Here is a 23,848-nt window from a genome sequence, read left to right as displayed (position 1 = left end):
GACTTGGGCCCTTTATTGATATTAAATGATCCACTTTGTCTCATTTAATGTCTCTGCCTTGGATCCTACTTTTTCTGGTATTAATACCAAAGAAAGTCTAGCTTTCTTTAGACTGGCATCTTCCTGATGTATCTGAACCTCTCCATTTTCAAATAAATTGTTTCTGTCTTTGGGTCCTGGGGTGGTCCTATAAACACAAAAATGACTAGGTTTCATTTTAGAATGAGAAATCTTTATTGTTATCTTTTTTAAAAATTATAGTGTTTAGCCTATTTTCAGTAATTTTTAATATTACCGCAATCATTCCTACTTGTACATTTCTGTCATCTTGCTCTACAATTTTGGCTATTTTTTTTCCCGGCTTTCCTTTCCCATCTCCTTTGTTATATGAGCTGCATTTTCTTTGCTCTTTTTATTTTCCAGTGTTTGGGAAGATACTTGTTCTTTTCGTAATTTTCATTTTACTCTGCTCTAATAGAGCAAACGGGTAGGCAGTGCCCTTTGGGAGAGAGCCTCATACACTTTCACTCTGCCCCTCTCCCCTTCTTCCTCTGTCACCAGCTTCTTTGTTAATTTAATCTGGGATGTTGGGTTTGATTTATCAAATAACTAATTTTTTAACTTGATGGAGGTATGAATGATTTTTTATATTTTTAAAGGAAAATTGTGATATTAGAAGCTGAATTTGTTCGCTGTCTGGACCTCCCCCTTGTTCCCTTTTATGCACAACTTCCCCATTCTCGAATTCTTTCTCACCATCACGTAGATCATTGCTTTCATTTTCAAGGAACTTTCTGGAGAGCAAGGTGGAATGCTTTTAAAGCTGTTGCACATCTTGTAATGCTTTTCTTTTGCCTTCACAAGCAAATTGGCTAAGTACTGAGAATCACAATTTTTTTTTTCAAAACTCTGTGAATGATAATCTGTGCTTTTCTAGCATTTGATGCTGCTGCAAAGTACTCGCCTGGCTTGATTTTGTAGAAAATTCATTTTTGTTTGCTTTATCCATTTTGGGTACTTATAATACTTAAATAGCTTTTGTAACTTTTTTGTAGTAAAATGTTTGTTCTGATATGTGTGTGTATAGATAGATGATGGCTGGGTGGGTGGATGGATGGATGGATGATGGATGATGGATGGGCGGATGGGTAGATGGATGAATGGATGGATGATGGAAGGGTGGGCGGATGGATGGATGGATAGATAGATGCATACCTGGATGTGGGTTTTCTTTTGTTAGGACTCAGTTGGCCTTTGATCTGCCCACATAGCCATCCTTTATCTCCAGAAATACTTCCTTGGTGAAATCTGGCCTATTGCTCTGCCCGGTTTGTTTTAGATTTCCTCTTCAATAACATTGCAGACTGTGAATTGCCTATGACAGTTCTGTCTTCCATGTCACCTCCTCCCTCATCAGTTCAGTCTTGTGGACTATTCCTTGAGAAGCTCAAGATCAGGCTCAGCCGTGTTCTGATTTTAATTTTCTGTGCCACTAGCTCTGCTCTTCCCTGCTACCAGCGTCATTTGCTAATGCATTTTTAGCTTCTCTGCAGTACCAGCTTACCTCATCCATGCCCATTGTTTCTTATCCTCTTGTCTTCTCCTGTCTTTCTTGGTCTTTTTGCCCAAACCTATACTCATCTCTTGACCTTCTGCTCACATGTCCCCCACCCCCCGCCCTGGGTTTCTCTGGCCACACAATTCCCTTGTTAAGCTTGCTCTTCTTTTCCTTCACCCCACATTGTAATTCTATACTTACTTATTTGTCCATCATCAATTCCACCAGACCAGAGGCTTCATACTGCATCTGGTTTTTTAAAAATATTGTATTTATTTATTCATGAGAGAGAAAGAGGCAGAGACATAGGTAGAGAGAGAAGTGGGCTCCCTGTGGGGAGCCTGATGCAGGACTTGATCCCAAGATACCAGGGTCACAACCTGAGCCAAAGGCAGACACTCAACCACTGAGCCACCCAGGTGCCCCCATAGTATATCTGTTTTATTTAGAGCCATACCTCAGCACTTAGCACAATGGCTAGCAAACAGTGGGTGCTTAATAATTGTTTGTTGAATGAGTGTAGGTCCACATTACTCTGCCTTGGATTCCCTTTGGCCCCTACCAACATTGCTTTAAGCCAGAGTTTCCCAGACCAGTCATTAAAGGATCTTTTTTCCATATTCATGTGCCATTTGTACTATTACTTACTTAACATTCGTCTTTAGATCAGTTCACATTTTCTGCCTTCACTACATATTTAAGCCTCTGCCTCAGCAATGAAATCTGTGAAATAAAGGAAATGTCCTAGTTCCAGTTTTCTAAAATACATTAAAATAAACTTACACGTAAGCTCCGTCCATGAATCGCTTGCACACAACAGATGAGACGTGACTGCACTTTGGGAAGCCCTTTCTATAGAAGAGCTTGGCCTGCTAGATTTCCTCAAGGAGCTCAGGTCTTCTCGATCCAACCATTGATTCCTTCCCATGTTCTACATTCAAGCCAGCATGAGTCATTGTCTTTTGGCTTGTAACAGGACAGCACAGTGAGAAGGACCAAAGATAGCGCAGTCAGCAGGGATAACACTGTCCTTCCCTGATGGGGTTTGCAAACCAACTGGGGAGAAAGGCATTAGATCTACAACCAGATAAGCAAGATGATTACAGATCCTGCTTAGAGCTTTGCAGGAAATAAACCATGGGGTTTAGATATCCGAGAGTGGTGGGTAACAGGTAAACAGAGACCAGAGGAGAGAAGGACTAGCCATGGGAAGAGCAGGGAAAGTGGCCCAGGCAGGAAGAAGAGCAAAGGCCTGGAGACCAGAAAAGGTAGGATTATGGGATTCAAGAGCATCTGCTAGCTTAATGTACAGGGGCATCCTGAATGCTTTCCAGATCTGAAGTACAGAGCTGGACTGTCTACACCATAGCCTGGACAAGAATCCAGGTTTGTACAGTTTGGGCAGGCCTTGGACCCTGCAGAAGTGTTGTTGACTCAGTAATCCTACATGTGGGGTTGGGCGCATCAGAGGCCTGGATGATACTCCAGCAGCTGACTTCCCAGCAGCACTGTCCCCTGCTTTCCTTACTCCCTGCATGATCGGAAAGCCAGCCCTAGCTAACTCTTTGCAACCTTGGAGCTTAATGTATTCTGATACACTTGCATGTGCTGGAGACAAGGTGGTAAAGACTCCTGTCTGTGCCTAATTTCTCCGTGCCTGCAAGGGGAGAATTGCAAGGGGCAGGCAGTGGGTGTTCACTCCAACAGCTGCAGTTGGATCACCTCCCACTAGGGGACACTGTTATGCTGCAGCAAGTGGGGCAGCCTTGCAACTCCTCCCTGCAAAACTTAGTAGCCCCAGGGACTCTGGAGTGTGAGATTGTAAAGCTTGGTGTTAAAAACTAACATAAACTCTCTGACTCATCTGATCATTGGCTGGGGAGTCCACAGATGCCTGGGGAGCATTCAGAACTGGGAAGGAGTGACAGGTCCTTGGAGTGGATCCCAGCACAGGAGGGCACAGGTGGAGGGTGGAGACTCCTGCAGGCAGGAGACACTGGGAGGTGGAGATGGGGACACAGGGGCATCAGAAGGCCACCGGGCCGACCGCCTCCAGCCTCAGCCTGTGGCTGGTCATGGGGCAGACCTTCTGTATTTGGCAGCGGGATAGTGAGAACATTCCATCCTAAGGGCTTCTTTAGTTCTCTGTGGAGGATGTGAGCTCGGCAGCAGAGAGGGGTGGGAAAGGGCAGGCTTTGATCATTGGCAGAGAGTGGGAAAGGTTTGAAATAGTCGTGTGGAACGGGAGTGTGGCTTGGCCAGACGAATGTGCTGGAATTGCTAGCTGTGCCGAGGCCCTCTTTGTCTGTTGGCAGTTGGGCATTTGTAACGGAGCCAGTCTGCCAGTGTCAGATGCCCTTCAGGGGTGTTCTTGCCTCCCCCAGCCCACCCTTCCTTCCTCCATCTCTTTTCACAAAAATTGTCTTCGGGAGACTGGGAGGGGGGGTGAAGATCCCCTAAGCCACCACTTGGCACCATCACTGGTAGCCTTACTACCACTTGGTGGCCGCCAGGTACTGTCTTGCTTCCTGGATGCTGGCGTCACTGGGGAGGGTCACACAAGAGTGAGCAGGCTCAGGATGGTACTAGAAGCCAGGGCCGAGCTGGAGAGAAGCGCAGAGCTGCTCCCTGCAGCCCTGACCCCGGAAGGGGAAGCTGCACGCTCCTGGGCTGGCTGGAGCTTACCAGTTGGATTACCAGTTGGATTAGATGCCAGATTGCTGGGGTTACCAGTTGGATTAGATGCCAGGTTGCTGGGGCAGCTGGCGGGTAGTGGGGTCATTAAGTGAAACACGAGGAGATAGATGGCAAGTTGAGGGAAAATAAATATGCATGGAGAAGAAGACCAAAAGATGTTCCCAAAGCCAAGAAAAAACACATTTCTCACGAAATAGGGAGTGGGCGCCTCTGATGCCACGGGGAAGTGTGACAAGACCAGGATGGAACTGGGACTGCCATTTGGGGGTGTAGTCACAGAGCGACACCTCACAGGGTGAGGGGGGGTGGCACATGGGACAAGTGGAGGATGAATGTGAGGAGCCACCAAGCTTTATTTCAAGAACTTCGGGGAGAAAAGGAGAGCTCTAGGACTGTGGCAGGAGAGGGTGAAAGGACGGAGGATTCGCTTTTTAAAAATCAAAAAGACTTGAACTATTCACAGCATGGTGACTACAGTTAATAATATGGTATGTTTGAAAGTTGCTAAGAGACTAGATCTTAGAAATTCTCATCAGGAGAAAAAAAAAATGTGTCACTGTGTAGTGATGGATACTAACTAGACTTACCGTGGTGATTGTCCTGTAATATATGGGGACAGCCAGTCACGTTGCACACTTGAAACTAATGTTGTGTGTCAGTTAACAAACATCTCAATAAAAACTAAATAAGCAGAATTAGCTAATTCCCCTGAATTCAGTGAGCATCCACTGAGTGTTTCCTTTGTGCCAGTATCACCAGGACTCCTGTGAGACCTTGCTGCGCACACCGTGGTCCTGCACCCGCAGGTCAGCCTCCCTGCAGAGCTGGTCACACTGCAGAGTCTCAGGCCCCCTCCCTAGACTGAACCAATCGGAATCTGCGTTCCAGCAGGACACCCCACCCCCAGGAGTTTCAGATGCCCAGGAATGTGTGAAAAGCACTGATTTAAGGGGCCCACTCCCAGGGGAGAGGGGGAGGGTAGGCTAAAGTGTGGGGAAGGAGCCAAGCCCAGTCTGAGAAAGAGGGTGGGAATCCGCAGCTGGCCCCAGAAGTCGCCCTGTAGTGTCCCCATGGTCAGGCCACGCAGGCCACAGGTGGGGCCTGAGAAATGGAGGTCCAGTTCCCTGGAAACTTGCCGAGCTGTACACGCAGCAGCAAAAACCATTCATCCAACACCCACGGTCACCCTCCCCCCTTTCTCAAGAGCCAAGCTTCTTGAGAGGGGAGCTGAACATTGCCTTGTTTCCCCACCCACACCTCGGCTCCTCCAAACACGCTTCCTCCCCCTCACTCCACGAAACTGCTTCCATACAGGCCATCTTCTTCCCAAACTGTTATCAATGGAGACTTCTTAACATCGTTTTTTTTTTTTTTTATTAGCTGGTTTTTTATAACTACGAGGAATACATAGTTAAGGGCAAAGAAAAAGCCACTGAGTGCAGAAAGGGAAAGGTGGGAATAAAGTCCCACTCTACACTACTGTCCATCCCTCTCCTGGGGCCTCCAGAGTCCTCTGCATTCAGCCGGTGGACGGACGTGACAGTGCTACGTAAGCACCTTGGCTGCAGGTTAACACTGCGCTTCTACTCACTGATGTGGCAAGAACCAGGCACGGCACCCCGCGTGGATGCGGTGGGTGCTGGAAGTGTAGTCGTTGGCTGGGCGGCTGCCCTCTACCAACAGCTCTACTCTGGAGGTGAGAGCAGGAGTCTGGTCAGGCCTCCCCATCTCTGCCCCAGAGGCTGCAACGAACACGCCTGCACACTGGTCATGTGCACATGGTCAAATAAATTTCCAGAAGTGGAATTGCTGGATTAAAGGGTGCATTTTAAGGGATCCCTGGGTGGCTCAGTGGTTGAGCACCTGCCTTCGGCCCAGGGCGTGATCCTGGGGTCCCGGGATCGAGTCCCACATCGGGCTCCCTGCATGGAGCCTGCTTCTCCCTCTGTCTGTGTCTCTGCCTCTGTGTGTGTGTGTGTGTGTCTCATGAATAAATAAATAAAATCTTTAAATATAAATAAATAAAGGGTGCATTTTACATTTGGGGAGATCCTCTCTAATTGCCCTCCTGCTGCACCCATTGACACTCCTCCCGATATGGGAGAGTGCTTACTAGTTCAACACACCATTGCCAGCAATAACTGTTATCATTTTTTAAATGTATTTTTTCAACGTTTAAGGTGGATACTATCTCATCGTGGTTTTAATTTGCATTTCTATAACTTTGCGAGAGATGGAGTATCTTTTCATGTATTTCTTTTAATCCAAGCTCCTTTACTATTAACTCTTCTCAGGGCCTGTGTGCCTTTATTCTACTGGCTTGTTCTCTTTTTCTTACTAATTTTCAAGAACTTCGAAGCAACATATGTGAAGTCATCCTTTCGTTTCTCAGTCTCACATGCTGCAGATATGTTTCCAAGGGGTCATTTTCCCTCTATTCTATTTATGGTGGGCTTTTTTTCCATCCCGGAGACTTCCATTTTTCACATAGCCTAACTTTTCAGTTTCTTCCTTCATGATTTTTGTCTCATGCTTAGAAAGGCTGTCCTCATGCCAAGATTAATTTTACATTCTCACGTTTTCTTCTAGTGTTAGAGTCACACTTGAGTCCAGATTCTGCATCTTGCTGTTGCTTTGGTGATGACGTGTGTTTTCAGTGCCCCAATTTCCTCTGCCAGCAAGCAGGAATAGTGAGGCTGGTGGCCTCCTGGAGTTCACGTGGAGACTGAGGGAGGCAGTTCTCCCATAGAACTGAGAACCTCGCAGCACCACCACCACCACCACCACCACCACCCCCCGCTGGCCACTGTGCGACAGGCACTAGCTTATGTCCAGGGCATCGGTGACCCACATCTCTGTCAGCCCCGGCTACTATCACAACACTACCATGGCGGGGTGGCGGGGCTTCAACAACAGGCATTTACTTCTCTCGGCTCCAGAGGCTGGAAATCCAAAATCAGATTGCCGGTCAGGTTGGTTCCTGGTGAGAGCTCTCTTCCTGGTTTGCAGACAGCTTCTTGCTGGATCTTGCTGTGGTGGGGGAGATCAACTCTCTTGCTTTTATCCTTATAATAGCACTAAGCCCATTTGTGAGGACTTCACTCTCAAGACCTCATCACCTCCCACAGCCCCCTCCCCAAAGATGGTCGGTCACATGGAGTGCGGGGGTGGGCGGTGGTGCAGGTCGGGCTTCAAAGTATGAATTTGAGGGAGGATATAAACATTCAGCTCTCAGCAGACCACGGCTATGACCGATGCATGCTGCACATTTGTTGCTTTCTTTTCAAAAAAAGATAGAGAACGTGATGATTTCATACACGCATACATCGTGAAATGATTACCACAGTCAAGTTAATTAACATACCCGTCACCTTATATAGTTACCATGTGCATGAGCGATGAGACTTAAGATCTACTCTCTTAGCAAATTTCAAGTATACAATGGAGTATTGTTAACTAGAGTCACCATGCTGTAATTAGATCCCTGGGACTTATTCATCTTAGAACTGGAAGCTTGTACCCTTTCACTAACATCTCCCTATTGCCCCCTCCCACCCGCCCCTAGCAGCCACTACCCTACTCTCCAGTTCTGTAAGTTCAACATAGGGATTCCACGTTTAAGTGAAATCGTATAGTATTTGTCTTTCTGTGTCTGGCTTATTTCTCTCAGCCATTAAAAAAAAAAAGAAACCCTGCCACCAGTGATAGCACGGATGAACCTGGGACACGTTATGCTCAGTGAAATAAACTATGTGCCCATTTCTGTGGTTAGCAGGGGTCTCTTTGATTCCAAATCCCATACTCCCCGCCAACCACTAGAGTAGTCCACTGCCCCCAAACATCTCTGTATGGATATCTCACCCAAGGAGGGTCCCTTTCTGGTCTCTGTCACACGGCAGGACCCAGGACAAATTCCATAATGCACAAGGTTGGGAAGAGAGAATAGTCAGGCTGTACTGGGTAAACTTGCACACCATGGGTTTCAGTAGAAGAGGCAGGCGTGGGGTTACTGTTTTCTGACATTGCCCCCAGGGACATGCCAGAGCCTGGACACACTGGGCTTATGCTCCAGGGGAGGGACTCTGCCCCTACATCTCCATCAGCTTCTTCTCTTGTGGGGCAGGGGTGAGTGCAGCCCTGCCAGTTGGGGGACAACCACACCACTGGGACACCAGGCAGGCTGGGCTGGGCTGCCAGCTATTTACAAGTGTTATTTGGGAAAGCCAGCTGTCCAGCACCTTGATGACCTATGGGGGAAACTGGGTTTAGGCATTGCCCCTCTTGTCAGATGGAAGAAACCCCCAGCCCTTGTAGGAAGCTAGGTTCAGGTCCTGACCCTCACACTGGGAAATGAGGACACCCCCCACACACACTCCTGTTTCCACAAGGCTGTTAACTCCTTGAGGACAGAGGCTACACTCTGCTTATCTTTGTATCCCTGGCACACAGTAGGTGCTTCATGAATGCTTTTTTAATGAATGAATACATGCGTGCCTACCAGACATAGGATAAGCATTGTTGATGTAGAGATGTAACAGTCATGATCCCTGCCTTCCATGACCTTACACTATGGGGCACCATGGAATCACAAGGGTAACAAATGCCTAAGTCCTCCAGGAAGGAGGAAAGAAGGGGAGCAGGGAGGGCTCCCTGGTGGAGGTGATGATGAGCTAAGAGCTGAAGTTTTGCCTTGACAAGCTACAGAGGGCTTCACCTAAAGGGCACAACATGTGAAAGATCCCTTAGCATGAAATACAGTCTTGTGGAGAGAACCCTGAATCGTCCAGTCTGGCCAGAGCCCGGGGTGGCTTCATCCTGTGAGCAATGAGAAATTGTTGATGGAGTTCAAGCTGGGACTTCATGTTTAGCTGCAGGGTCACGTAAGTGTAAGGATTCAGGGCTGTGGACCTGGAAGGAAGTGGTCCTCCTTTCTCCTCTCCACCAGGTGAGGATAAACGGCCACAGGTGCTGCGCCTGCACTTGGCTCAGCATGCAGGGGGTTAGCAGGTTTCGTTTTAAGAACCAGTTTCTTGCAATAAAGCCTTTTTCCCCTCTCTTTTGCTCTTAATTATCCCTCCGGAGACTGCCAATGATTTTCAAGGAGCCTAGTTGCCCAGTTAGGAGCTAATAAATCACCAAAGTCCCCCCGGCAGCCAGGCCTTTCAGAACACATACATGGAGTGTATAGATTTAGTAGAAAATGAAATCTTCCAGAGAACCTTATTTATTGGTAATAATCAGAGGTGTGCTGGCTCTGTAAGTCCCCAGGGAGGCTCTGCTCAGCCAGGTTCCCATATGCTGGTGCACCTAAGATGTCCTTTGTGGGGACAGTGGGGGCCCAGGGAGTGGCCACTGCCCTACCAGGTAGGTAAAAAAATATCTTTTCCAGAGAGCCTCAAGCTGGCAAGAGCGTACTTAGATTTTCTTTTTTTTGGGGGGGGGGGTGGGGGGGTCCTCAGGAAGTCTGTGATTTTTCCCTCGGGAAGAAGAGAAGAGTAGAGACTTCTATGGCGCAGAAGAGGCACACAAATAGCTTCTTCCTCACTCTTCCCAGAGTAAATCCCTGACTTTGTTTTTCCCTTCAACACTACTAAGTGCCAGTCTGAGAACAGTGAACAAGACAGACACTAACCCTGTTCTCTTGGAACTTGGGAGTCTGTGGTTGGGGCCGGGGACGGTCAGAGACATGAACAGACAAATCAATCAGTATTAGACAGTAATGAGCATGATCACATTACTTATGAGAGTACATTTTATTAAGGCAGCTCCTCCCAAGCTTTTCTGATGGTAAGAATCATGGGGGAGCTTGTTAAAAATATAGGTGCCTGCCCTCCAGACCCACTCGATCTGAATGTACAGGGGAGGGGCCTGGGATTCCATTTCTCTGGTGGGCACCCCAGCTGATACTCATGAACAATTGTGTTAAAGGTTAAGTGGCTGAAGGAACATGCAGTCTGCAACAGGTTCCTGGCCCTGGGGACCCACTGGGATCAACTGAGGAGCTTTAAAATTGTAGGAGTCCTGGCCCCACTTTCAGACTAACTAATTTAAATAGTGTCTGGTGTAGGGCCTGGCCATTGAACTATATACCCCAAAGCCCTGCAGATGGCCCCAGTGGGCAGCATGACTTTGCTCACCCCAACTCCCCTCCCCACCCCCATTCACACTGCAAAGTGACCACAGCCCAGTCCTCCCTCAACACCTCAGGAGCCTTGGGTGAAGGACAGCACGTAGGCAGCAAAACAGGGCACAAAATATGTTCCTTCTTATGTCTCATTTTGTTTTCTTATATGTGGAGGTTTGGTTGAAGCAGAGCTTGGGCGTCCCATCGCCTGAGCCCAAGTACCTGTAGCCGTGATAAAAATCTTAAAAATGGCACCATGTTCCCAACTCCCCAGGACTGTCTGCTGAAACCTTCTTCTGCCCCAGGCCAGAAAGCCGAGAAAAGGCTGGGCTTCCTGAACAAACACTGGTAACTTCTGAGGACTTAAGATAACCTCTCAGTAGGCACTTGCCTTTGACACAGGATCTTTGACCCATTTATTGAGCACCTGGGGTATACTGGGTATTGTGCTAGGAAGGCAAAAATGCACAAGAAACCTGCTCAAGTGGCTGACAATATGTTGATATAAGTGAATGCATATCTCATAAGTTCTGCATGATGGGATGAGGGTGCTGGTAATTGAATGCACCAGATGCCATGCAGTTACAAAAAAGGGTTCACAGACAGTGTGACTTTTGGCTTGGACTTGGAAAAATGAGTCAACGGTCTCCAGGCTGAGAGAGACAAGAAAGATGACCCAAAGTCTTAACAAAAACAAAAAACTCAGCAAGTTGCAAAACACATGACAGAGCAGGATGTGTTTGAGGAGTGGATTTTATATTCAGCATGACATGAGCATCGAGTTGCCAGGAAGTGGCAAGAGATTAATTCTGGAAAGGTAAGGCAGTGGCCTTGAGTACCGAGTCAGGGAATATGGGCTCTATTCAAAAGAATAGTTGATGGTTGACAAGATTGAATTTGCTTTAGAAAGATTTCCCTGGCAGACACAGGATCCAGAACAGACAAAGGGAGGAGAGAGTGGAAGCATGGAGATAAGAGAGAAATAGATGGTAAGAGTTCGAGGCTGTGCGAGCAGGCTGGGAGAGGAGGGGGGCTGCTTGAGAACTTACTGGAATGAAAGATGTTAGGTATGAGAAGGAGTCAAGAATGAGGGTTTCTGCTTTGTGAGTGGATTCATGGTGATATCATCTGCAAGAACAGGCAAAAGAGAGAAGGGAGTTTGGGAAAGGAAAATGGGGGGGTCGGTTGTTGAGGTACAGTCTCCAGCCCACAGACAGTTGGGCATTCCAGTCTAGAGCATGGGCTCATTGGATCTGCAGTTAGACTGGTCAGTCAGCAGCTCCTTGGGGGCAGTTAAAGGCTGGGGGAGGAGTGAGGTCACCCGGGTAGATCATGTGGAATCGGGGAAGTGGGAGACTTGGGAAGACCCAGAATGGTTCCCTGCACTGCCCTCATGGAGTTTGTAATCCAGTGGGGTGAGCAGAGCTTCCACATAGAGGAAGCCAGGTTGCAAAAGATAAGATTTGGATTCTCGGGATGCAAACAGCAGAAACCAATGCTCACCAACTTAAACTGGTAATACTTCATTGGAAGGACATGTGGGGACTCAGAGAACACAGAGGAAGGTGGAAGAACCAGGTGTCAGGAAGGACAAGAATGAAGACACCAGGGCTCAGTCGGTTAAACACCCAACTCTTGAATTTGGCTCGGGTCGTGATCTCAGGGTCGTGGGATCTAGCCCCGCGGTGGGCTCCACTCTCAGCGGGGACTCTGCTGAAGATTCTCTTTCTCCGGGCAGCCTGGGTGGCTCAGCGGTTTAGCGCTGCCTTCAGCCCAGGGCGTGACCCTGGAGACCCGGGATCGAGTCCCACGTTGGGCTCCCTGCATGGAGCCTGCTTCTTCCTCTGCCTGTGTCTCTGCTGCTCTCTCTGTGTGTGTGTGTGTGTCTCTCATGAATAAATAAGTAAAATATTAAAAAAAATTCTCTTTCTCCAAATGAGTGGGAAATATCAAGGAGGGAGACAGAACATGAGGGACTCCTAACTCTGGGAAATGAACTAGGGGTGGTAGAAGGGGAGGAGGGCGGGGGGTGGGGGTGACGGGCACTGAGGGGGGCACTTGATGGGATGAGCACTGGGTGTTATTCTATATGTTGGCAAATTGAACACCAATAAAAAATAAATTTTTAATTAAAAAAAATTTTCTTTCTCCCTCTGCCCCTCCCCCCACTTGCACATGCATGCACTTGCGTGCACGCGTGCTCTCTCTCTCTCAAATAAATACATCTAAAAAAAAAAAACAAAGAAAAGAAAAGAAAGGCTGAGAATGAAGACAGCCAAAGGGATTGGTAGGAGAGCGTAGTAAGGAGGCTCTTCAGGAGGCAGCCTGGCTGGGGGCCCCAGTCCAGCAGTTTCCAGTCTTTACTGACACAGTTGGCACTGTCTTCACCTCAGCCACTCAGCCACCCCTTGGCCTGCCAAGATTTTATCCAAAGCGGGAGCGATAGTTCCTCAAAGAGAAATCTGGGGGCTGTGGCTAGATGTAGGGAAAATTGCTGCCGAGCAGGTTTACCATAACAGATGGGAGGTGAGTGAGTCCGGACCGGGGGTGTCAGACCATTCTTCCAGGAATTTTTTCAGAGCTACATGGTAAAGAAAGGAGGCCAAAGCCGAGAGTGAAGAGTTCAGCCATTAGCAGCTGGAAGCAGGTAAGCAAAATTTCAACGATGACATGAAGAGGGAAAATGAGCCTCAAGGGAAAATCCAGTGCCCCCAACACCTGCCTGTGTGCAGAGCAACAAGGTGTATATGGAGTCTCCTTGCACGTGATCATCACACAGGCCTCCAGAACTCTATCCTGATGATCTGATGGGGAACACATACGTAAGGGACGGAGAAAATGTGCAGTGCACAGGAGCCATTTGACTCCTGGCATGCTGACGTTTGTGCGAGGTTTCCAGTCTGGTGTGAGTGTCTTAGTATGTGTAACTTGGTTTTGCAGCTAATATGCCAGTTAGGAATTGGAAGGATGGGACTTCCCTTTCATGCACAGTGGGGGGAATGATGTGCCACCCTGGAAATCATTGGAACTGGTCAAAATTTTCCAAACTGGTAACAGAGAGATGTTCCTTGGTGCTTCTGGCAAAAGTATCTACCCTTACTCAGATAAGCTTGGGAATACCTTACCCACAACTTTCTCTCTTGGGTATTCTTTAATGTGTTAAAGGGGTAGTGCAGAAAATCTGCTTAGTAGCTTGTCAAGTCAACTTTTTGTTTTAGGGAAAACCTTTATATCAGTCACCCCCATAGAGTTTGAAAATCCTTAATTTTCAAGGCACTGTCACATCTATACAAAGTCATCTGCTCCTGTCCTTAAGGGTAACACCTAATTACAGTGTGTGCCAGAGTCATAATATAATATAGGCACATTTCTAAGAAAATCCAGCCAAAGAATTCTATTCATGTGTACTTGTGATTGCTAATAATGATATCCTATTTTTAAAAAAGAATTGGCCTACTCAGTATTAATAAATATTAAACTTTCAGGGGCACATGGGTGGCTCAGTCAGTTAAGCATCTACCTTCAGCTTGGGTCATGATCCCAGGGTTCTGGGATCAAGCCCCCAAGCTGGGCTCCCTGCTCAGCAGGGAGTCTACTTCTCCCTCTCCCTCTGCCCTTCTCCCCCTGCATGTGCTCACTCACTCTTTCTCAAATAACAAAATCTTAAAAAAACAAACTAAACTTTCAACTTGCAAGGGTCTGTGATAGACCTTGAGCCTGGAAGAAGCAAGATACCAGTTGTGTCAGCCTGTCAGGTACACTGTGAATTTGCAGGTTCCAAGGGATAATGTGCAGGTTTGCAGGAGAGGCACCCAGGGGAAGGGATCTGAGAGCACAGGGGGACAGATGAGCCCACTGTGTCCTCCAAGACCAGTGGGAGGGACCCAGGATGGGTGCAGGTAACAGACTAAAGGTGGAAGAGAGGAGAGTAGAAGAACTGATACATGGGGGGGGGGAGGAATGGGAGTAGAGATGGGGGCTCCTGGTGAGAATGTGGAGCACTTATTTTTTTTATTTTTTTTTAATTTTATTTATTTATGATAGTCACACAGTGAGAGAGAGAGAGAGAGAGGCAGAGACATAGGCAGAGGGAGAAGCAGGCTCCATGCACCAGGGAGCCCTACGTGGGATTCGATCCCGGGTCTCCAGGATCGCACCCTGGGTCAAAGGCAGGCACTAAACCACTGCGCCACCCAGGGATCCCTGTGGAGCACTTATTAGGAAGAACCATGTGGGGGGCCTAGAGAGACAAATACAAATAATTACTGAGCAGTGTTTGAGAGTTCCACTGAAACTAATATCAAGGATCTAGCTGTCGGTGTCTGTGGTTCTCTCCACTGCTGTTTGTCAGTCCAGGAGAGAATGGGAGAGGATGGAAGGTTGGAAGGATGCATTGCTAGAGAAGGAGAGAACACATACTGCAAGGAAATGGATGAGGAGGAGGATGCTCATGACCATGACCATGGCGCCACTGCAGTGGTTATTCATGGGTCCAGAGTAGGCATGGAGGAACGTGAAATCAAGAGATTCATAGATGAATTTGAAGATCAAGCATATAAGGGACTTGAGACTGTGTTAAATCGAGGTGGAAAGAAAGAAGGTTATAGTCTGTATTCGTTTCCTGGGGCTGCCATAAACAAGTGACCACTAACTGAGTGGCTTAGAGCCACTAGCTTCTTCTGGTGGTTGCCAGCAGTCCTTGGCATTTCTCGGTTTGTACATCTAACACGCCACGCTCTGCCTTCATCTTCACATTGTCTTCTCTGTCTCTTCTCCCCTGTTTGTCCCCTGTAAGGCTGCTGCTCATTGGATTAGGGCCCACCCGGATTTCATCTAGAGGTCCTCAACTAACTTACATCTGCAAAGACCCTTTTCCCAAGTAAGGTCATATTCACAGGTGCTGAGTGGACATATTTTTCAGAAAGGTCACCATTCGACCCACTCCACAGTCCCAGAGTGGAATTTCAGAGCGAGCTGTTTCAGAATTAGGGTAATTCCAAGGACAAGACCCAAAGTATGGCCATGAGGAGGAGAGCACATGATCATCACACTAAAGGAAAGAAAAAGGAAAGAGAAAGTGGAGATTTTGGGTAAAGAGCCGTGAAGCAGGGCTGTTGGATGCAGTGGATGATGGGAATGTGGAAAAAATGGGAATGTATGCTCCAGAGGAAGGTGAAGAGAATGTTTTGGGGATAGGGGAGTCACAGTGGGGAAACAATGACCTAGTAGGGGTTCTCAATGCTGCCTCCACATTGGAACCACCTGAGGAGATTTTTTAAAAAGTACCCACCCCATATATTTCTAATCAGTTGGTCTAGGATGGGCCCCAGACGTCTGCATTTTTTTTTAAATACCTTGGGTGGTCTAAAGTGCATAACAACCTTCAGAGAGAAGTAGCAACTGGGAGCCAAGGACTCTTCCCCTCCATCAAAGCCTGAAGGAGACACATCGAGGAAGGAGACTTCAGAGCTTCCCCACCATCATCCCTGAAAGTCTCAAGCAGAACCAGGAAATTAAAAAGGGAGCAAGAGGTTACATTACCTGGTTTCCAGCCTGGAGTTCTGTGCTATTTCAGGCTTATACTGAGGATGTATCTCAGATGTGTTCCAGCAGAAAACGACATCAGAACTCCTTTCTAAGACACTTGCAAATAAATAAATAAATGGATGAATGAATGAATAAATAAAATCACTTGCTATTCCTACAAAACAAGCCTTCCCTCTCCTCAGAAAAAGACTTTCTTAGTATGTTGGGAGAAATCTCTTTTGCCAGAAGAATGTTCGGTGGCTTCCTTTTGTATTTTTTTGGATATGTAGTAAACACATTAAAAATTTTAAGCAGGATAAAAAGTTATACAATAAAAGAAATTCTCATTTATCCCCGACCTCAACTGTGCCCCACCACACAACACCTCCCCAAAAGCAACCATTTTCATTGGTCTCTTGCCTATCCTTCCTCAAGTGAATATGCTGTATCTTGTCTTTTCTCATTTAACGCTGTATCTTCGAAATCATTCCCTTTGTGTACACACAGATATACCAGTTTCTATTCATTGGCTATTCCATCGTTTATTTAATCCTTACTGATGAACATTTAGGTTGTTTCCTCTCTTAAAGCAAACTCGTTAAAGATTTTTTTTAAACAACTACCACGAGTTGAAGTGGGTTCCTCACTGGAGATCTAATGCAGGGTAGTGATTATGTCGACAATACGATACTATAAAAAGTCAAGCTTGTCGGAAGCCTAGTTCCCAAAGTAGGTTCCTCACCCGGTGAATTCAGGTGGAGCTCAGATGTCACCGAGGAGAGAGGGGGCTCCGCTAGGGAGCTGGGTATAGGGAAATGGTCTCCCTGGCCCACCCCCACCCCCGGACCCTGTCTGATGATGTGCTGCTTCTATCCTACAGGAGCCTGATGCCACGGACGCTCGAGAGCCAGATCACCCTGGAGAAGACACCCAGCTATTTCGTCACTCAGGAGGCCCCTCGACGCATCTTCAACATGTCCCGAGACACCAAGCTGATTGTGGTCGTGCGGAACCCTGTGACCCGAGCCATCTCGGATTACACACAGACGCTCTCCAAGAAGCCGGACATCCCCACCTTCGAGGGCCTCTCCTTCCGCAACCGCACGCTGGGCCAGGTGGACGTGTCGTGGAACGCCATCCGCATCGGCATGTACGCGCTGCACCTGGAGAGCTGGCTGCAGTACTTCCCTCTGGCTCAGATCCACTTTGTCAGTGGTGAGCGGCTCATCACCGACCCGGCAGGCGAGATGGGCCGGGTCCAGGACTTTCTGGGCATCAAGAGGTTCATCACAGACAAGCACTTCTATTTCAACAAGACCAAAGGATTCCCTTGCTTGAGAAAAACAGAATCGAGCCTCCTGCCTCGGTGCCTGGGCAAATCGAAAGGCAGAACTCATGTACAGATTGATCCTGAAGTGATAGACCAGCTCCGGGAATTTTATAGACCTTATAATATTAAATTTTATGAAACTGTTGGACAGGACTTCAGGTGGGAGTGAGCTACCAAGATGCAAGGGCTCTTCTGCTTGTCTCTTCCATGAGGTTTGCCCCTAGAATCTGTGATCCTCTTGCCCCAGCAAACCAAACCTAGGCTCCAGCCCCCTTTCCCATCTCGGGTTCCATCATCCTGGCACTAGGAAGCCCAGCTAAGGCCATGAGACCAGGGGGGTCCCTGCCACTAGCTCTTCCCAGTCTGTCTAGGCTAAGTTGACCTGCTTCTGGCATGTCCAGTCAATTCTGAATTATTTCCTTTCAGCCCATAAGAGGCCTTGGGAAATTGCTTTAAGAAGAGCGGATCTTCTGATTATGCTAGATATTATAAGTGGTGATGGTTCTGTTGCTGTGAACACAGCAGTCTGTCCCTGTCACTGTCCACCCAGGAGTGGACTTGCTAATTCCTAGTGGCATGTACCTCCCCTCTGAGCTTCACCCTCCCTAGCCACCCTGGGCGGTAGGATAGGAGACCATCCTCTTCCTCCTGACCTTAGCAGCTCATCGAGACATTGCAGAGCCAGAAGCACCCCTGGCCGCGCCTGGGAGACAAACCCTTTGATGATGAAATAAACCAGAGATTTCAAAGCCTGGGGTCTCAACTCTGCTTGAAGGGTAACTGTCTTTGAAAACCACTTTGTGACCCTCCCTGCTCCCTATGGACAAAAGCACATTAATTCTGCTGTTACGGGTACTTTCCTCACGCGAGCTTTCATGTTCAGCATGCAAAGGAATCATGCTTGTCCATGTGAAATAAATATGGCTCTCTCGTGTCCTTAATGCTGGGCTCTTCTCTATAAGCTGGGCCTGGAGCATGGCTCATTCATCCAGCTCTTCCTATGCAAGATGGGGGTTAGTGCTGAAGATGGTCTGGGAGGACAGTGAGGGGTGGGCGTGGTCTCGGGAGGGCAGTGAGGGATGAGTGTGGTCCGGGAGGGCAGTCAGGGGTAGGTCTAGTCTTAGGAGGGCAGTGAGGGATGCAAAAACCACATAGGCAAGAAGCAAGGAGGTGAAGATGGGGAAAAGAGGTTCTTGCTGGCAGAGGCTGCTGCAGAAACATCATTTAGAGATCTGTGGGGACACTGAAACGGAAGTCTGACTGTGACAGCTCTCTGCTTAAGCTATATCTGAAGTGGCAAACTAAAAGCCTAGGGACTGATAGGACGTCAGATGTTTATGCTTGGCCAGCATGATGTTTTGAAGTAATTCCCAACATTTAAAACTTGGGAGTGTTCATATAAAAATATGGATTTCCATTTATTAATGGGAACTTGGCTACCCTGAGCCTGCATTCTAGCATGGCAATAATCAGTTGCCACCTTTGGATGAAGCCTGTGCTCCTGGGTCTTCCAGTCCCCACCTGGCCCACCTCACTGATTGACATCATCTGCCTGGCCCCTGTTGGCATGTGAGTTCACGACGCTGCTTTGGGTGCATGTACTCTGACCTCAGAATAAAGACCAAATCCTCCAGCAAGACAACCTCTACTACAGTTTCTGGGATCTTCCCTTCCCTCATCCTCTGTTCCAGCCTCACAGAACTATGTGCCTTTTCTTAACTGTTTTAAGTTCCTACTGCCTTTGCCTGGAATGCTTCCCCTCCCTACCCTCTGTCCCCACCCCATGTCTCCAGCTAATGGAAGCTTCCATATGACTTCACTCAAGCATCACCTGCTTGATACTTGTGAAGCCATCCCCAGTCAAGCTGAGTTATCTGCTCACTCTTCTTTATTCACCCAGTAGTTTGCACACAGCTCAATTACAGTTTTTCTCATGCTAGATTAGCATTATTTGTATGTCCATTTCACCGTAGACCATGGCTCCTTGAAGATCAAGATTGTATCTTGCTAACATACAATAGGCACAGCAAATGTTTGACAGGTCAGTGTGTGAGTGAGTGGATGGATGTTGGATGCCTGGGAGCATGGACAGGAATATTCCAAAGAACTGCACTTCTAGGTCAAGATTCCCAGAAAGCTCTAGAGTACTCACAGCTAAGTTGAAAAGGATCGCCGAAACTCCAGGGGCCACTTGGTCTTTGTCTGCTCTGTCAGGTATGGTGCAAAGTTCCTGAAAATGAGAGTCTGACTTAGAAGACTGAAGGATGCAAAAGCCTAAGACATTAGTTCTGTGTCGTGGCCTATCTTCCGGTCCCAAGCATCTTACAGGAGATCAGGTGACTGAGACCATGGTACTGAGAAGCCAGTTCTGGAAGTCTACTCCCTCTGTGCTTCCCCTTAGAGAAGTGACATGGAGGCCAGTGGGAGCTGTCACCATGGAGAAGTTGGGGCCCTGGATATCCAGGGACCAGAAGAAGGGTGGGTTGGATGTATGTGGACATTAATGAATCATCCTGATACATCCCCCATCCAAAAGTGGTGTCCTGTGCTCCTGGGCCACATGGTGGCCAAAGCTGTATCCAAAGAGAGACAGACTTACATTAGGGACACAAAACACCCAAGAAAGAGTAAGATTTGCTTGTTTCTCCCGACTGGGGGAATCCAGTCAAAGTTGACAAGAATTCAGAATTTTGTGTGTCCCAGTACAGCTTTATTCCTCCCCATTACAAGCATTCCCAGGCCTCCCAGACTAACTGTGCTCTAAGTACTAATGCACAGATCAGAGTCTATTATAATTAGCATATCAATCATTGTATGCAAATGAAAGAGGCTAAAGTAACTCAAAAATCCCAGTTTAAATGAGTAAAATCTGGTGTACATGAATCTGCTCAGCAAACTCTGGTTTTTAATCCAGTGCAAATGTATCCAGGGTGCTCCAGGGCAAACTTGCACAAGTTCCAAATTAGTACAGTTTAAATAGATGAAGTTTGTTCAATCTGAGACCAAAAAGGCTCCTCTGGGGGGAGGGGTGCCTGTGGGGGGGGCGGGTTTCTAACAGTCCAGGGTGAATGGCAAGTCCACAGTCCGCCAGGCTCCTTGCATTCTAGTGTTCACGATTCACCCCATATCTGCATCCCTACTCAGCAGAAAGGGAGCCTAGAAATCCATGAAGACCCTCCCAAAAGAGAACAGAGCCTGCTGACACAGAGCTTGCCATAGCAAAGGGTCTTGCTTTGGGGAGGCTTCAGGGGCGCCCTGATGGGAAGCTGTGGCCAGGGGAAGCCGGAGACAGGTGAACTAGAAGTAGGGCCTCCTACGTAGTTGGTTTGCAGAAATGAGTGATTTTTCTCTGGTTGGTCCTGAGTTGGAAGCAAGGAGGTAAAAATAGGAGCACTGGCAGCCACTCACCAAGTCCTGATCATTCTGCTCCAGAAATTGTGGGTCAGAGTTCCGTTGTCATATTTGGCCTGGCTGTTACCCATTTGAACATTCGGTCTCCTGGGAGGGAAGGGGACATAGGCAGAACAAGTCACCTCCGTCTGAGGCCGTAACATTCTTCTTCGTGGTACAAATGGTGCCCCCTGGGGTTGTGCAAGGGTAGCAGGACTACTTTCTCACATCCCTTTGGGTAGAAGTCACTTCTCCTTAGGTAGCCTTTCTTCCATTCCAACCATTTGCTATCTATTGTTTAGATTTTACCCTGGACCCCAATACTAGGGCTGATCTTCAAGATATCATGGCAGGCCCCTTCCCATCATCCCGTTCTCCACTCAAACACCTACCCAGAATTGCTCTCCCTCCTCTGTCACTGTCAATCTTTCATTTTGTTTTCCTTCCATTATAGCCCTAACCACTGGCTGACATTACATATTAGTTTCCTTGTCTGATATCTGCCTCCCTCTTGGGTCTTTAAGCTCCATGAAAGTGCAGTCCGTATCCATCTCCTTCAGCAGAGCGCCCAACATACCATAGGTACTTCATAATTAGAGTCAATGAATTACTGGGGCTCTGTTCCCTAAACATCAGCTTCTTTGACTATTGCTCAACCCCGAGAATCAATCAGTCAAGTCCCTAAGGGCTCTCTTCTTCCTGGGATCTCTTTGGTCTTTGGGATCTTTATTGTCAATATTAGCTTATACAGCGTTGTTGTGGGGTTTAGAAAAGTTATTCCCCTTGGCAGATAAATGTGAAAAGCGTGCCCCTTTGGGATGCACACAGCTCTCAGCCCCTACTCTCCCCAACCCCAACTGTCATTTTGTGTAGGGCACAGATGGCACAACAATGCATGGCAGCCCTAACCACTATTCCTCCCATTCATTGGGATCCCTGGGCCCTGAATGCTCCTGGAATTAGCACCGAGACATCCAACATACTTTTGATTCTGTTGCCTGCCTCCCCTGTCTTCGAGGAGCTCCTCTGTCCCTCCTAGTGTCCTGGTGCTGAGTGGTAGCCCACACATCACATTTGCTCTCTCTGGTATGTGCATGCATGTGTCTCTGTGGATGCATGCTCCTGTGTGTGTCTGTCTCTTTCCTATGTGCTCATTCATACTTAATAACACTCAAAACTATTCAAGTATTTACTGAGTGTTTGCAAAAGAAGGGTCAGGAGTAAGGACAGCCAACATTTACTGAATGCTTTTGGTGTGGCAGCTGTTGTGTTTTCCATATCTTAACCCTATGAAACAAGTACTATTTCAAAGTGTAGTAAATGCAAGATGTCAGTATGGTGGTTAAGAGGACAGGCTGCCTGGGGCGCCTGGCTTAGTCAGAAGAGCATGTGATTCTTGATCTCCAGTCGTGGGCTCAAGTCCCATGTTGGCTATAGAGATTAAATTAAAAACTTAAAAAAGGGATCCCTGGGTGGCGCAGCGGTTTGGCGCCTGCCTTTGGCCCAGGGCGCGATCCTGGAGACCCGGGATCGAATCCCACGTCGGGCTCCCGGTGCATGGAGCCTGCTTCTCCCTCTGCCTGTGTCTCTGCGCCTCTCTCTCTCTCTCTCTGTGACTATCATAAATAAATAAAAATTAAAAAATAAAAAAAATAAAAAAAAAAAATAAAAAAATAAAAAAATAAAAACTTAAAAAAAAAAAAGGAACCCTAGTTTTATCTGTAGTTCACTACTCTCTGACTCTGGGACTTCAGGCAAGCTATTTTATGCTCCTTATGCTTCTGTTTCCCACCCCCTAGACTATGAAGGTGCCACAGCCTTGATTGCTACTGTCTGGATGCCATCCTGGAGCAATTCACACAAGAGATACCTAAGAGAGTAAGGCAAGTACAATAATCGAAGCCAAAGCAGGAACTGAAGGTGGAATCAGCAGACTCTATGAAGGAGAGCATGGAGATCCCTCCTGCTCCTTCTCCCCTTATAACAAGTCTCATGGCCTCTTGGATAAAGTTCAACTTTTTCATTAGATACCATGGGTATAATCATGTTATATCTCCCAGGAACAAGAACGGAATAATGTGGACCATTCCTCAAATTTGATGGCAACCCTACCAGATGAAGTATACAAAAATGAATTGATGGGATTTCATTCATTCCGCCTAATTTAGTGAACACCTTACGCAGACTTAGCCAGGCGCAGAGGATGCATAGTTGTCTTAGCCTTCCTCTCTGACCCCCTGTGGAGTTCCCAGACAAATGAGGATGAGAGTTACGTAAACAAATAATTACTGCATAATGTAATCATCTGAAACTGCATGACTAGGGGAAAAGAGCAGGGACTTTCCTGGTGGAGGTGGTAATAGAGCCAAGCCTTAAAGGATGACGAGGAATTCATCTTTTGGAGAAGAGTGTTCTATATAGGTGTGAAATGCCCCCGGGGCAAGTTTTTCTAGGTGGGGTCAACTGTGACCAAGGAATAAGAGCCCTGGGCTACATTCTGGTCACTGGATTGAACCCATCTCTGTCACACCCTAGTTCCAAGGCTACTGTCAGCTTTTTCAACCAATTCAGAGTGAACTTCACACCTGCCTACCGGATATGAAGAGTAGAAATCCAGATCCACTCTTTTTCTAGATATGATGGGCCACTAGTCAACTTAGAGTCTTTCCATGGGGAACATCTGTAATCTCTTTGTCTTCTCCCCCTACTTCCCAGAGCCCAGCACTGGAAATCTGAAGAATAAAATCAGATAGATAAATAGGTGCCCCAATGGGGCTCCTCCCACTTTGACAATGAACTGGGCTCTTGATAAACTTGGCTTCCTGATAAATAAGAAGATATATTGCTTTTCTCACTTTAAAAAAAAAATTAAAAAGCTTATATACCTCAGCTCCCAAAACAAACTTAGAACAAACTTTATTTCACTTTCTAATGTGAAATGGAAGTAAGAATGTGTCATTTAGAAATTGGGACACCTGGGTGGCTCAGCGGTTGAGTGCCTGCCTTTAGTCCAGGACATGATCCTGGAATCCCAGATTAAGTCCTGGATCAGGTTCCCTGCATGGAGCCTGCTTCTCTCTCTGCCTGTGTCTCTGCCTCTCTCTCTCTCTCTCTCTCTCTGTCTCTCTCGAATAAAAAAATCTTTAAAAAAATTATATCCCTAACTGCTTTTGACCAATAACAGCTGCTTCAACAAATTAGGGATTTATTCTCTCAAAGAGGT

General features: G+C 47.3%; 1 protein-coding gene and 1 long non-coding RNA gene across 4 annotated transcripts in view; one reads left to right on the top strand and one right to left on the bottom strand.

Annotated features, from left to right (window-relative positions):
• Nucleotides 1-18,176, top strand: part of HS3ST2 (heparan sulfate-glucosamine 3-sulfotransferase 2) — a 90,445-nt gene extending 72,269 nt beyond the window's left edge. Inside the window, exon 2 of the mRNA XM_025416192.3 lies at nt 16,786-18,176. Coding sequence (XP_025271977.1) covers nt 16,786-17,404 — 619 coding nt within the window. The 3' untranslated portion in view covers nt 17,405-18,176. The remainder of the gene's footprint in view (nt 1-16,785) is intronic.
• LOC112640249 (uncharacterized) overlaps nt 5,640-23,848 on the bottom strand; it is a 47,034-nt gene continuing 28,825 nt past the window's right edge. Inside the window, exons 2-5 of one of the 3 annotated variants that reach the window (XR_007411239.1) lie at nt 20,644-20,733; nt 19,388-19,465; nt 15,921-17,275; nt 5,640-7,534 (exon numbers count right to left, since the gene is read on the bottom strand). This is a non-coding gene — a long non-coding RNA (uncharacterized LOC112640249). Of the gene's footprint in view, nt 7,535-14,506; nt 15,814-15,920; nt 17,276-19,387; nt 19,466-20,643; nt 20,734-23,848 lie in introns of those variants that run through there. The other 2 variants (XR_007411240.1, XR_007411241.1) reach the window with 2 other exon arrangements.

This window comes from Canis lupus, chromosome 6 (assembly GCF_003254725.2).
Source record: "Canis lupus dingo isolate Sandy chromosome 6, ASM325472v2, whole genome shotgun sequence".
NCBI classification, from domain to species: domain Eukaryota; kingdom Metazoa; phylum Chordata; class Mammalia; order Carnivora; family Canidae; genus Canis; species Canis lupus.
Note: the sequence above shows the minus strand (reverse complement) of the source record. Positions and strands in the feature narration are given on the sequence as shown.